This window comes from Populus alba, chromosome 16 (genome assembly GCF_005239225.2).
Source record: "Populus alba chromosome 16, ASM523922v2, whole genome shotgun sequence".
In the NCBI taxonomy this organism is placed as follows: Eukaryota; Viridiplantae; Streptophyta; class Magnoliopsida; order Malpighiales; family Salicaceae; genus Populus; species Populus alba.
This window is the reverse complement of record NC_133299.1, coordinates 10,851,015-10,865,826: the sequence shown is the minus strand read 5'-3', so window position 1 is coordinate 10,865,826 and position 14,812 is coordinate 10,851,015. Positions and strand designations below refer to the sequence as shown.

The following is a 14,812-nucleotide window of genomic DNA, read 5'->3' as shown; positions in this document are numbered from 1 at the left end:
ATGCTTTAGGTGTGATTTGGGTGGGGAATACACCTCTACTAAATTTTGCAATTGCTTGCCTTAGATGGAACCATCCACCAAACTTCATGTACAGATACTCCTGAGCAAAATGGTGTTGCTGAAAGAAAACATAGGCATATTGTCGAAATTGCTCGTTCTCTCTTGTTGTCTGCTTTTGTTCCTAGTGAGTTTTGGGGAGAAGTTGTTCTTACTGCTATAAGTTTGATTAATACGATTCCATCTTCTCATAATTCGGGTATATCTCCTTTTGAAAAGTTATATGAGTATGTCCCTGATTATTCATCATTTAGAGTCTTTGGTTGTACTTGTTTCGTTCTTCGTTCTCATGTAAAACGTAGTAAGCTATCCCCTCGATCCGCTATTTGTGTCTTTCTGGGTTATGGTGAAGGGAAAAAGGGATATCGTTGTTTTGATCCAATAACTTAGAAACTTTATGTGTCTCGTCATGTTGTCTTCCTTGAGCATATACCTTTCTTTTCTATTCCATCCACTACCCATAGCCTGACTAAAACTGATCTTATTCATATAGATCTCTTTTCTGAGGATTCTGGCAATTATACCTCTCCCCATGTTCGATCAATTTGTACTCATAACTCTGCAGGTACTGGTACTTTACTCTCTAGCACACCTGAAGCTCCATTCTCATTTACAGCCCCTCAAGCTTCATTTGAGATTGTGGATCCACCTCCACGTCAGTCCATTCGCATTCGTAAGTCCACAAAACTACCAGATTTTGTTTATTCTTGTTATTCTTCATCTTTTACTTCCTTTTTAGCTTCCATTCATTGTCTTTTTGAGCCCTCCTCCTATAAAGAGGCAATTCTTGATCCGCTTTGGCAGCAAGCTATGGATGAGGAGCTTTCTGCTTTGCATAAGACAGATACTTGGGATCTGGTTCCTTTACCTCCTAGTAAGAGTGTTGTTGGTTGTCGTTGGGTGTATAAGATCAATACTAATTCTGATGGGTCTATTGAGCGATACAAAGCTAGGCTGGTTGCAAAAGAATACTCTCAACCATAGTTTTTAAACCCGACCCGGGGAGTGACCCGGTCAAGAGGCCGGGTTCCGGGTTTCATGGGTCAACCCTGGGTGGGTCTGTGTAGTTCATAATAAAAAATAGAAAAGGGAGGCAATAATGAAAGGGTTGTCGGTTGTTTTGTGCAGAGAAAAAACACTTAATCTCATCGCCATCTCCTCACAAAGTTTATCTTCCCTCTCTGGCTTCATCACAAGCAACCAGCTGTCTCTCTTTTTTGAACCATTTGTTTTGTGCTGAACACGATCTGTTGAAAGCCCAAAAGCAGAGTCTTTGCTCCTTGACGCCTCCATGAACACGATCTAGTTTCTACATGCTTTAAAACATTAGCTAGAAAGAGAGAGACAGAGAGAGAGAGAGATGTCAAAGACTTGATGGTGCTGGTAAGTTTGGTCCCTGTTGCCTTTCTCTCTCTCTTGAAACTATGAGTTTGGTCCCATTTAAGTTACAGTCATCAGCTAGAAGGAACAAATGGGAACAATAGCATCACTGTTCTTACTTTCCTACACCTATTGATGAGCAGTGAGTGGAGTTGCCAATTTCTTCAACAGTAATGGAAAGTCCAAAGTAATAAAGCGAGAACGCAACAAGGATTCGAAGTTTTTCATAGATCACCAACGCCTACCCTCAAGATCTCCAAACTCAGATTGCGGACCCAACTCCAACCGGGTCTCGTCCGGGTTTGCCCGGGTCGCCCGGGTCATGGGTCAACCCGTCGGGTCGACCGGGTTTTGCCGGGTTGTTGCCTCAGATGGTTTTTTGGTAAACCCGGACCGGTCCAGCCACCGGGTCGACCGGGTCCCGGGTCGACCCGCTGGGCCGGTCCGGGTTTAAAAACTATGCTCTCAACAGTATGGTATGGACTATGAGGAGACATTTGCCCCGGTTGAAAAAATGACTACTATTCGTACTCTTATTGTTGTAGCTTCGATTCGTCAATGGCATATTTCTCAGCTTGATGTTAAAAATGCCTTCTTGAATGGAGATCTTCAAGAAGAAGTTTTCATGGCACCCCCTCCTGGTATTTCACATGACTCTGGATATGTTTGTAAGCTTAAGAAAGCATTATATGGTCTCAAACAAGCACCCCGTGCTTGGTTTGAGAAATTCTCTATTGTGATCTCGTCTCTTGGCTTTGTTTCTAGCAGTCATGATTCTGCTCCTTTTATTAAGTGCACTAATGCAGGTTGTATCATTCTGTCTTTATATGTTGATGACATGATTATTACTGGTGATGACATTGATGGTATTTCAGTTTTGAAGACAGAGTTGGCTAGACGATTTGAGATGAAGGATTTGGGTTATCTTCGATATTTCCTGGGTATTGAGGTAGCATACTCACCTAGAGGTTACCTTTTTTCTCAGTCGAAATATGTTGCAGATATTCTTGAGCGGGCTAGACTTACTAATAACAAGACTGTAGATATTCCTATTGAGGTTAACGCGAGGTACTCTTCTTCTGATGGTTTACCTTCGATAGATCCTACTTTATACCGCACTATTGTTGGGAGTTTGGTATATCTCACCATTACTCGTCCAGATATTGCATATGTTGTTCATGTTGTTAGTCAATTTGTTGCCTCTCCTACTACTGTTCACTAGGCAGCTATTCTTCGTATTTTGCGATATCTTTAGGGTACAGTTTTTCAGAGTCTTTTACTTTCATCCACCTCTTCCTTGGAGTTGCGTGCATACTCTGATGTTGATCATGGTAATGATCCCACAGATCGCAAGTCTGTTACTGAGTTTTGTATCTTTTTAGGTGATTCTCTTATTTCTTAGAAGAGCAAGAAACAATCTATTGTTTCTCAATCATCCACTGAAGCAGAATATCGTGCCATGACAGCTACTACCAAAGAGATTGTTTAGTTACATTGGTTACTTGCTGATATGGGAGTTTCTTTTTCTCATCCTACTCCTATGTATTGTGACAACCAGAGTTCTATTCAGATTGCTCACAATTCGGTTTTTCTTAAGCGGACTAAGCACATTGAGATCGATTGTCATCTTACTCGTCATCATCTCAAGCATGGAACCATTACTTTGCCTTTTGGTCCTTCTTCCTTACAGATTGCAGATTTCTTTACCAAGACGCATTCCATCTCTCGTTTTTGTTTTCTGGTTGGCAAACTCTCGATGCTTGTAGCTGCCGTATTGTGAGTTTGAGGGGAGATGTTAAATAATATTTATGTAGTCTTATTTATTAAGGGTAGAATAGTACTTTCAGTTTAACCTATATATACTTTATTTGTATTTAGGTTAACATATTGCATTCATAATATACAAATTATTCAGAAATCTAGCCTCCTTTTTGTGTTTGATCTCAATTACTTTAACACATAACAATTTGTATATGCTACCTGTTACCTGTTTCTTCCATCCAACAAGAGAAGAAACTATAATTAGAAACTTAATAATGGATTAAAGAAAGCGACAAGTTTGTGAGTAAAATAGCAAAGAAAAATACGTATGATGGTCATAGATAGAATTATACATACAAGACATATAAGATTTAATATTTTGAATCCTAGTAAAAATCACTCTTTATCCTTCTGATAGTTGTGTGTGTATATATATATATATATATATTAAAACCCTGGTTATACTGTAGCATCCACTAGTTCAAATGTTAAACATTCTGTCTTTTTTTTTTTTGAATAGGACTTGATAGCACTCGCTATTGTGACTCCTGATTTCCCTAAGCTTTCTTTAATGGCTTACAAAGTAAACAGCTACTGTTTAATCAAATGTTATATGAGTATTTATTTTTAATTTAAACAATGCTGGAAGCAGCTACAAGCTTCATGGTCAAATTCATTTACTCGTGCTCCAGTCTTCACCTACCTTTTAGCAAAGCCTGTTTTAGAACATGAAAATATAGCACGTTCCAGGCATTGGCGATGATACCATTAGACAGAGCATGAAATGCTTGCTTTGAAGCTGTTTGTCGTGCTTCTAGCACTTTGCCATCACTTAAGAACTTCAAAATAGCTTCTTCAAGCTCTAATTTTCCAGGTACCTGCATGAACAAAAACAATTTACAGGGCTATCATTTTTCATAAAGCAATCACTTTCATCTTCTTTTAGTGGTACGAGGATACAGTGTAGAAGCCCTCTATATGATCTCACAAAATTATTATTTATTTATTAATTAATTTATGTGGGTGTTGTCCTGTAATGTTCACAACTAGTAATTTTTCACACATGAAAATGGTTACAATTGTAATGACATATCAACGGAAGATATAGTTTAATGCTAAACTGGCTTGGTTGAACTTGTAAAGACAAGATGAAAATCAATGAAAGTTCCTAACTAAAAGTGAGATGTTTAGTGGAGGCATAGTTATCCACACCTATCTTCTGTTGTCTCATAAAAGATCCTCTGAACCTAATTATTATTTATCACATGCCATATTGCAGAGGCATTTCCTATCTCTTCAGAATGTAGAACAGAAACAGTCTCTCTCCAATCAATGTGTGATTTAAGGGGTTATGGCAAAAAAAATAAAATAAGGATTCTTCAAACCTGCAGAACTGATAATGGATTTAATCGTTGCATTTCCCGTAACATATGTGAGAAATGCCCAACATGATAACCTGAAAATAGCCAAACAGGAAAGCCTCTCAACAATGGTATTTTACATGCATCGATTGTAACAGACAAGGCCTGACAAAATATCCACCGGTCAAAACAGCACAGCCAGCTGCTGCAGCTTCTGATATGTTATGGCCAGCTAATCCCGGGATGAAGGAACCTCCTATGACAGCTACTGGAGTTAGCCTATACAAGTGTCTCAACTCACCTACAAAAGATAATTACATACGTAAATCTTCCCAAGAAAGAAAATAGAGGTGGCAAATTTTGATACAGGGTCTGCCAAGCAAAAATATATTGGACATGTCCAACTCACTGTTTGCCAACCCTGTAACATATAATTTTTCAAAAGCATAACAATCAGTTACCAAACACTGTTTTTTACTAATTTTACTTTCATCTCAGGGGGCAGCACGACACTGTACAAAACAACCAAAGTACAACAAAGTAATACCAAACAAGGCCTTAAACCAATCAGTTTCCTCATTTGATCCCTAACCAGTAGCACCCTAACCTCTCAAAGATGTCTTGATTTGAGAAAATTCCCATCATTGCCTAGCCACACTTTACAATTTTGTATAAAGTAAGAGTGGTGCAACATCATGAACCATAAGCCTGACTTGTCTGGTAGTTGCCTAATGAGCCTTTTCATACACTGACATGCATATGGTAATTAAACAGCACCTAAAAGCTTTCACTTTATCTAGATTCCTGTTAATCTGAATTAAAAATGTTATTCCATCTCTATTTATATACATCCAGAGCCATACATAACTTATCTTGCCATTTCTTCCTTTTGTTTCCAGTCTCTATATAAATGAACTCAAATACAAACAAAAACAATGCAACCCATCATTCGTGAATGCCTGGATAGAAAAGGACTTAATTTATTCTTTTAAGAAAATGAAAATCTTATCTATATCATACCACTAACTATATCTCAAATTAGGAATTTTAAGGCTAAACTGTATAAACAGCCACTGAATTATGTGCCTTTTTGATTGACACCTAAATTTTGTTTTCTGATTTCACATTTAACCAAAATAATGTTTTGATTGACAAACTCCTTCTGCTAGATTCCACCTATTTTAGTCATAAAAAATATTACATAAAAGTCATGTATTTTCGTCAGTAACCACCAAAAAAAATCATCCAAAGTCATAAGAAATTCAAGGGTTGATTTCTAATGATATTTTGGTCATGGTGTGGTTGGAGATATTATTCTTGATGGTTTTTTTTTTTTTTTTTAATGATTCAATAACATTACACATGGAAAAATGGGCAACTTGTATCTATTTGATGAAAAAATGGATGAAATCTATCAAAAGGAGTCTCAAAAGAACACCCTATAAATCAACGTTTAATATATATATATATATATATATATATATATATATGGTGGCTGCCGGTCAAAAAAGGCCTCCTATCTTAGGGGCCATCCAGATTAGCCGAATGGTCTATGATAGACAAAGTTCATTGTTGAACACCTAGACACCTTAAGTTATAAGAATGTGATTGATCATGCAAAAAGAAGGATTGCTTAGCTAATAATGGAATCAATAAGATGTCCCCAATTCTCAAATGTTCCATCCAAAAGTAATAGCGAGATTCTAGAAGAAGTAAACCAAAAAAGTCTAAATAATTGCAGACCTAATGTGTCCACCACATATATGTTTCTTCCTGGTACGATCCTTTGATGTTGAGACCTCAAAGCAACATGCTGCCCTTCTTTCTGCAATTTCTGCATTCCTCGAAACCAGCAAAAGAGCTATTTTATTGCCAACGAATTTGATTAAGGCAATAAGAATTATAGAACAGTCATGACATTCAACAAAGCAACCTATTTGATTTTGTTTGCTAAAAAATTCTCAATGATTCATGAGTTCATTAACTATTGATATATTGCTAATCCTGTGAAAATTTTTAAACTAAAATATCTGTGTGGTGGATTATTATCCAAAATAAAACATTGACTACCATGGTGCCTGTTCTAATATGAAACTATTATTAAAAATCGTGCCTGTTTCTCACTTATTAATAAAAAAAATCCATTCTGATCATGACACAACAGAATTTATCAGTGTGCAGAATTTGTCAACATGCACCATTCCTATGGTAATAGGACATATTAGTTAACTATTCCCCCCACTTAAGAGATGGTTATCTTTAAAATTTTGTGCAAGGCATAAATGTATAATCTGCCTTACTTGTAGCTTATAACATTTAAGATTATTGACTCCAATGTTACACATTAATGTATATGCACAGTTGTGACTGAAAAAAACTACCAAGAGAGTTACGGAAGAAGCAGATCCCTCTCAACATGCCCATGTGTGTGCACAAACATGTTTTAGTGAATTGAAAAAATTGCATCATAAATCAAAATCATACTTGTGCTATATCTTTTCCATGTTGTGGATAACGAGGTACAATAATAGTGACCAGATCAGGATACACTTGCTTGAGCACTTTGTGAACTCCTAGCATAACTGCAAATTTCAACAAATCAAGCACACAAAATAAATAAATAAAACCCTCAAAATTTAGGCATCCTTGATCACAACAAACTACAAGAAGCATACTAACTCTGGCACTTGCATAATTCAACCATAAAGCAAGAGACAAATAAGTTATATGAAACTTTCAAAAAATAACAGTCATCAGTGTCATAAAAAGGACGCAAGGTACACATAAGATTGTGACAAACAAATGAACCTGGAAATGGAAAATGAATTACAAAACGCAACAGTGGTGGAATAATAGGCAATAACCTTCTTCTTCTCCCCTATGAATGGAAGAAGCCATCCAAACTTTCCTGTGCCCAAGCTGTACCTTCAGATCATCTATGCTTCTGAACTGTTCCTTAGAAGCATCATATTCTACCACTGTGAAGAAGCAATGATAACTTCAGAGTAGGATAACCGCACTTTTGTCTTCACAATTTCCGGAACAAATAATAAAGAAACAGAAAAAAAAAAAAAAAAGGAACTTAGATGGTAATGATTTGATTTCAAAATCTATCATCAGAAACCATGTATCTATCCCTTAATGTGTACTACATGTATAAGTGGGAATGTGGAGAAATGATTGTGATGACAAAAGAAGGCTATATTTTTTGCCCACCTAACAACAATATACAACATATTTTACCTATTATGACTCCTAATAATAATCATAATAATAACAACATCCCTTGATGCAAATTCTGGTATATATAATTCAGATGTTCTTTATATTAACATAAGTTACCACTTCTCATAGTAGGTCAATAAACTAGCTAGAAAAATCTTTTGATTCTAGGCACCTTTCTAGAAAGACAAGAAGGCCTCATATTTCAGAAATCAAGCACAAAGTTCAGATCCTTCAAACAGAAGGCAACACAGATTTTGCACTGCTCTATTCCAGATTTGCGTCAGGTGATTTCTTTTCTTTTCTTTTCAATTTTTTTTTTTGGCATGTAAAAAGTGTGTTTATGTTTTACATTGAATTTGTGTCTATACTACTCATGGTTATCAATAGTACTTTTTATATTTAATTGTCTACTTTCTCCAAGATTCAAACCTCTTTTGGAGTTTATTTTGATTAAGATCCTTGCAATCCATAGTCTTCTTGGAGGACTCAAATAACTTTATGGCAGACGAGGATATTTTGATACTATGCTTCGTCACAGAGGGATACATGAATCAAATTCAAATTATTAGACTAGATAAATCTGAGCCAGGTTTCCCACAGTACTTGTCTGGTTGTTACATTAAAGTATTGAAGCAAAAATAATTTAAAATATGCATACAGGTTATAATTTGGTGATCATTTTAACAGTGTTAAGTATCTTTTGAATTTCAGTTATGGCAGCCAATATGCCTAATTTCCTGCGCATACCAATTCTAACTTAAGTTAATGGGAGGGCCAAGATGGGAGGGATGATAAGAGAGCAATCATAGTGTGCCCTTTTTCTTGACAGAGGTCTGAGACCTGGGTATTGAACACAAAAAAGGAATAAAAGACTGTTATAGTATAAATGGAAGGGCAAGTTTCAGGGCAGAAATGCTATTATGTCTTTCTTGGTATTAAGCTCCATACACTAGAATTTTCTCATGTTGTATTATCTACGTCTTAATTGTGTATTTTCTCTATGTTCTGGAAACTACTTAGTAGATATGGCTTCTAAAGTCCATCATATAAATTATGGGAAGCAGGTTAGGTTTCATTATCCTTTTTTCATAGTGTATTTTCTTTATGTTCTAAAATACACTGTCAATTATGGAATAGGTTTTAAGAACTTTCTTCTTTCTGAGAAGATCCACTGGATTAAAAACACAGATGATCATGCGAGTTACACATGACAGAATGACTGTTACCAGTAAATGCTCAAAGTATAGGAAACTTTGACAGTTACTTATCCACCAAGGACAGCCGTCAATGTGATGGACTACTTTTTTAGTCAACCTGTTAAAAAATGAAAGAACTTCCTACTCGGAGTTTATCTGCATACCATATTTCAAGTCACCAGCAAAGTTGATGATAAAAGGTGGGGCCTGCAAAAGCTGGAAATGGATTGCCTGCATAGAACTCTGAGGCAAACAAAGAAGACAAGTGAGAACAGAATGAAAGACAGAATTGGCATAGGACACATGGGAAAACATACCAGTGGGATAATCAAGGAGAACTTGGAAAGCAATAACGAAATGAGTGGAAAAAGCACAGGAGCCGACCATAATTTGAAGGATTTCATGGAAACTCGAGCATTTAATAAGGCCAGTAGAATCTGACATGCATGAGTATAAACCACATAAGAATTGGCATGCAGAGAAATGGTATAAAATGAAATATATGAAAAACTAGTTGGCTGAAATAAGCAGTCACAGACCTAGGCAACGTGTGCATCGCATAACACTGTCAGGAAATCAAACTATCTTTGTTAATGAAGCATCATACAGGTTGAAAGGAAGGAATAACTTACACCCTTTCTCGAAGAAGCCATGATAAGATTTGGCCATAGTTCACTCTCTAGTAACATGATTGCATTTGGGTTCCAATAGTCCAGGAAAGCATCCATGGCAGCAGGGGTATCGATTGGAGAAAACTTGTTCAATTAGAAAGATTGAATGCAACATGTGAATAAGAGAGCACCGTAATTTATTCAAATACCAATCGCAGCTTCTCAGACTGCTCATATTGACCAAAAATATAAAAAAGCTACTAATGCGTGAAAACAGAAAACTGGAAAATCATTAGAGTTAGAATTCAGAGGATTAAAATCGCCGCCGAAAAAGTACCTGATGTAGGACACCGGTTGGAAGCTGATTAATAATAACTTCACTGCACAAGAAGGAAAAACATCTTTTATGTTTTGCATTCTGATTCTCTCACATTAAATACTAAATACAAAGTAGAAATCAATGTTGTTCTTTATTAACTCAACTGGTATGAAGGAATTTTAGTCCTAATAATAATAATAATAATAATTTCGTCTCTTCCGCTTACAAAGCAGACATGGTGGTTGTTGTCAACAAAATGTTCAAATCAGGCCTCCACTTCACGCATTCTTTAATCACCGGAATCGCAGCCATTCCTTCACCTGCAAATACAGAAGCAGTAACACTTAGAGCTTTTCTTTTATTAATTTAAACAAAACGTATCTTATTATTAACCTAAAGAAACAGCGTGGAACCAAAGGAGCGGGCCAGGAGGTCGAGTCAGGGAAGGCCGTCCCAAACGCTCAGGCAAACGGGTTGGGTGCTCGAGACCTCGGATCTTTCGCCAACGTAGGTGAATTTGCAGTAGCGGTGATACAACGTAGCTTAACGCCCTGTAAATCTTGTACACTAGCATACCTTTTCTTGCTACCACACCCATTCCTCTCCCCGCAAAATGACTTGCGTTTCGCTTCCACCTCGGCGGCAACAAGTTTCGAAACTGAACCCTGACAAATAGCCCATCTTATGTTTAGGATAAAATGGTTCGTCACAGCCCAGAATTCACGGCCCATTACCTTATACTCTAAACCACATGGGATTTTTCCTGTATTTTTTATTGTTTATTTTCTTATATTTTACTGTGGATAAACTATACAAAATTTTATATTTTTTTAATTTGATCCTCAAATTTTTTTAAGTGATTTACTCATATTTAAGAAACAACTAATTTCAAATTTTTATTAAAGAATAGGATTGAAAGAAGGGAAGCCGAAATGAAAAACGCAGCAAACAAGGGTAGCATACCATAAGTTTTGAAAAATATGCACTTTAGTCCTCCAACTTAAACAATCATGTAAATTATACAATTTCAGTCCTTTAAAAATATTCCAATTCCATTTTGGTACAAAAATTCATTTTTATTATTTTTTGTCCTTGGTTGAGAAAGGGAGAGAGAGAAAGATCACCTGATTTCTAGCAATAGAGAGAAAAATAAGTTGTTGACACCAATTTAGACCACCAAAATGAGGGATATTTGTATCAAATTGTTTCATTTGATGAAGGGAGTTCTTATTAGGTGCTTTTGTACCTTAAAAATTCATGAAAAAATAGATCTTAACGTAGGTTGATTTTTTGTTTCAAGTTGAGTTTGGTTTGAGGGCAGTTTTTTGAGGCCATAGATAGATTTATCATGGTTTCTAATGTGTTTTATAAGTGTTTATGGGTCAAAAACAAGTTGAAAAACAAGTTTTAGGTCAAAAGAGCATAAACCCCAATTTTCTTATGGGAAAACAGGCAACGTGTCATCTATTTTTTTTTCAAAAATAAAGGGTGAACAACATGTTGTCTACTCTCATGTGCAAATTAAAAAAAAAAGGGTCCAGTCTGGTGGGCTTGCCTTGGTAGGCTTGCACATGGGCCTGGTGAAATAAGCTAGGTGAGCTAGTTAATATATTGAGAATCCAAAAAATGATAATGTTTTCAAAATAAATGCACATTAATTTTATTAGATGAACTATGTTTTTGAAAATAAAAAATATTTATTTCATATTATATTTCTAATATTTATAGCTTTACATATTATTTATTTGTTCTTTTATTTTATTCAATCAATTTAATATGTTTGTCTATTTTTATTGTCGTTTGATTAATTAAAAAAATATTTTAATAAACAAAAATTAGGTAATGTCCTATCATGCGAGATTAAATATTTTGATATATATCTGTCTCTTGGTTTTTCTAGGTTTATTTTCATATGTCATTAACGATTTTTTATTTATTTATTAGCGAACATAGTTCTCAGTTTATTTGATTATATATGTACATAAACTTTTTGATTTGTTAAATTTTTTAAACTATAAAAATATATTGAAAAAAACCTGCATATATAATTTTTTTATGAAAGATAAAAATATTTAACCCACACTTCGCCGCGGGTCACATAATTAGTGGCATCCTAAAGCATGTTTGAAACCCTCTTTTTGTTTTGCTGCTCCCACCTAGTTGTTGGCTTGTGGCTTCATGCGAGGTCAAGTTTAAAATTAGTTATTAACAAAAACTAATTCACCTTGGAAAAAATGAGAGAGTTATTATAATGATTATTTTATCATTCTTGTAAAAAATTCTTGAACTAAATATGAGGGCAGTTTGATCTTTTCACAAAGTTTATTAATCATTATCAAATTGATCATGGACAACTTGGTCTTTTTATAATTTTAAAGCATAGTAAAATGATTAAATTACTCATAAAAGATTTTCTTAAAAACAAATTGTATACAAGGTCTTTTTCGTATTTTTAACTTGATTTTTTTAGTTATAATCAAGTTAGCTGAAAAGTGATTTAGTATTTTAATAAATATAAAATATAACAAAAAAAAAAAAACAAAAGTGGTTAGCATGTGCAACTCTTGTGTCAGCATATGGGAGGTGCTCATGGTCTTTTGATGGCACGTGTGGCGTCTCTTGACATACAAAAACTTTGTTTTACCATGTCATTGGAATCATCGCGACATCTTCTTCTTGTTGGGTCTATATGTGGTGTTGGTAGCAAGGCGATTTATCGCTAGCGATTCTTTTCCCCTCCTTTCTCTCTCCACCTCTCGTAAATTGTGTTAGTCATTCAAAATTTCTTTTGATTTCTAAATTTTTTTCCTAGGTTTTTTTTTTTGTAAATTTTGATTTGTTTACAATTTTATTATTCAATCTCAAATCGCAATATGTTTTTTTTTTTAATTTGGTCCTTATTCTTTTGATTTTTTTTGTCCTTTTGTTAAATTGGTTTTTCATTTCACCCTTAAAAAACAAATATGTATTGTCTTCAAGTTTAGTTTTTTATTTCAATTTTAATCATCATTCTTTTAATTATTATTTTTTTGGTTTTAGATCCTTTTGTAAATTGAATTTTTTTTTCAATTTCATCTTTTAACATTTGATTGGTTAAGAATTGGTATGGATTTTCCAGATAAGGTGTTTCGATCTACTAACATAAGTCACGAGTTTGAAAAGTTAAACTCATCAATCAATCCTTTCATTTATGTGATAGGCCTGCATTTAAGATGAACATTTACCATAAATTAAAGGTATCTTATATTATTAGGTATGTTATTATAAAACATGCTTTAGTTAAGGAGTTATTGATACTTCAAGTGCAAAATGATGATATAAAACCTTGATAAAAATACACTTTTAAGTACTAATCAGTTAGCATCATGAATTCATGATAGTATTTAAAAGTTTGATGGCACTTAAGATAATTAATATGATCATGTTAAAAATTTATAATGAACTATTAAGGATAAATCATCCGATTGGAACCTCCTTTGTGTGTGGTTTCCTATTGATTAATAAAAAGAATTTATACTATATTTATTTCTAATACTATCAGTAGATCCTCTAACCTTGACAATTGCTTTTATCTTTGATTAATCCTCACGTTAATCTTACATCTCAAAGTCCTTTTTAACTTATTATTATTTGTAATTTATATAGTTGACCTCCCTATGGTTTGACCCCGGTCTTGCTGGGTTATTTATTACTTTGACACTCCTGCACTTGGGATAAGACATCAACTTTTTGATCGTGTCAAGTTTTTTTTTTTTGTAATGTCAACTACTACCCTCTCTTCCCCCAACCAAAACGAGACATTGTCCTTAATGTCCTAAGATGAAAGATAGAGTATAGAAGACATCACCTGAAATAGTGAACATTGACAAACCTGAAACACACTTAAACAAATATAAGAAATAACAAAACAAAATAATATACTATTAATAAAACCAAAAGACACAAGGTTTCACAAACAAAGGCTCAAATCTAATAAAAGCTTTTTACGGCTTTCCATAGTTGACCAATTTATGCGACTCATGAAGGGATCAATTACAGGGATGAAATATTGTAGTTGGTCAATCAATTGTTCAGCAGTAGTAGCAGAGATTATGATTTGTTATGCCAAAGATGTTAGAAATTTATGTTCCACGGCTTGATCAAGAAAAGACAACAATTTATCATAAAAACCATTAACATTTAACAAACCTATAGGTTTATGGTGAATGTGTAGTTAGGCCCTAGAGGAAATATGAAAGATCACTTCCAATGTGTCCAAACCACCTGGTAACGCAATGAAGGCGTCAACATGGTTAAACATTGCATTCAGTCGATCAGACATTGTGGAGACTTGTCATTCCTCTCCAATTATTTTTCCAATGATGTCCCCTTTTGCTAAAGCTTTGGGGACAACCCCCAAAACTTAACTGTCTCTTAAAAATGCAGCTGTTGACACACCCTCATTAACCCAAGGCTGCCTCCCCCATATACTAAATGAATCTTTCTCTCAACTAGTACCTAACTAAGATGATTTGCTAATTCTAAAAACTCTTTTTCTTTCCCAGGATTGGATCCATAAAAAACACAAATATTTCTTATTTGATGACTTGAGGAATCTGCCGTTTCTGCACGCTTCTATATCTGTTGATGTATGGGTTGAGTAGAAATGAAGGGAAGGAAGAGAAGATTTTATAGATGAGAAATTGAAAATGCAATCATACCACTTATATGTAGGTCAGCTGAAGTCTCACTCTTTCTTTCACTCTCTCTCTCTCTCTCTCTCTCTCTCTCTCTCTATTTTTGGTCAAAACATATGTATGTACAGGTAGTTGTGATCATGGCTCACATCTTCCCTTGGTTTTACGTCCAAGAACGACTTAAACGCCCTCTATTGGTCGGGGATAGGCTTCCCATTAGTTTTCT

General features: G+C 34.8%; 1 protein-coding gene across 1 annotated transcript; it reads right to left on the bottom strand.

Moving 5' to 3' along the window:
- Positions 1-3,657: 3,657 nt before the first annotated feature.
- LOC118044977 (probable 3-deoxy-D-manno-octulosonic acid transferase, mitochondrial) lies at positions 3,658-10,577 on the bottom strand. Its single transcript, XM_035053446.2, has 12 exons — positions 10,304-10,577; positions 10,137-10,230; positions 9,929-9,971; positions 9,613-9,735; positions 9,298-9,417; positions 9,145-9,223; positions 7,424-7,537; positions 7,044-7,141; positions 6,303-6,393; positions 4,741-4,860; positions 4,584-4,654; positions 3,658-4,076 (listed from the first exon to the last, which is right to left on the bottom strand). The coding sequence occupies exons 1-12, from the start codon at positions 10,506-10,508 to the stop codon at positions 3,894-3,896; spliced, it is 1,341 nt and encodes a 446-aa protein (XP_034909337.1). The 5' UTR covers positions 10,509-10,577; the 3' UTR covers positions 3,658-3,893.
- Positions 10,578-14,812: the final 4,235 nt, after the last annotated feature.

What these genes read in the sequence shown, in the direction of transcription:
- LOC118044977 (XM_035053446.2), bottom strand. Translation starts at nt 10,508, where the DNA reads ATGGGTGTGGTAGCAAGAAAAGGTATGCTAGTGTACAAGATTTACAGG. An exon ending in TCATAGGGGAGAAGAAGAAG is followed by an intron (nt 7,142 to 7,423) that starts GTTATTGCCTAT and finishes TGAAATTTGCAG; the next exon opens with TTATGCTAGGAGTTCACAAA. An exon ending in TGGCTGTGCTGTTTTGACCG is followed by an intron (nt 4,655 to 4,740) that starts GTGGATATTTTG and finishes GGCTATTTTCAG; the next exon opens with GTTATCATGTTGGGCATTTC.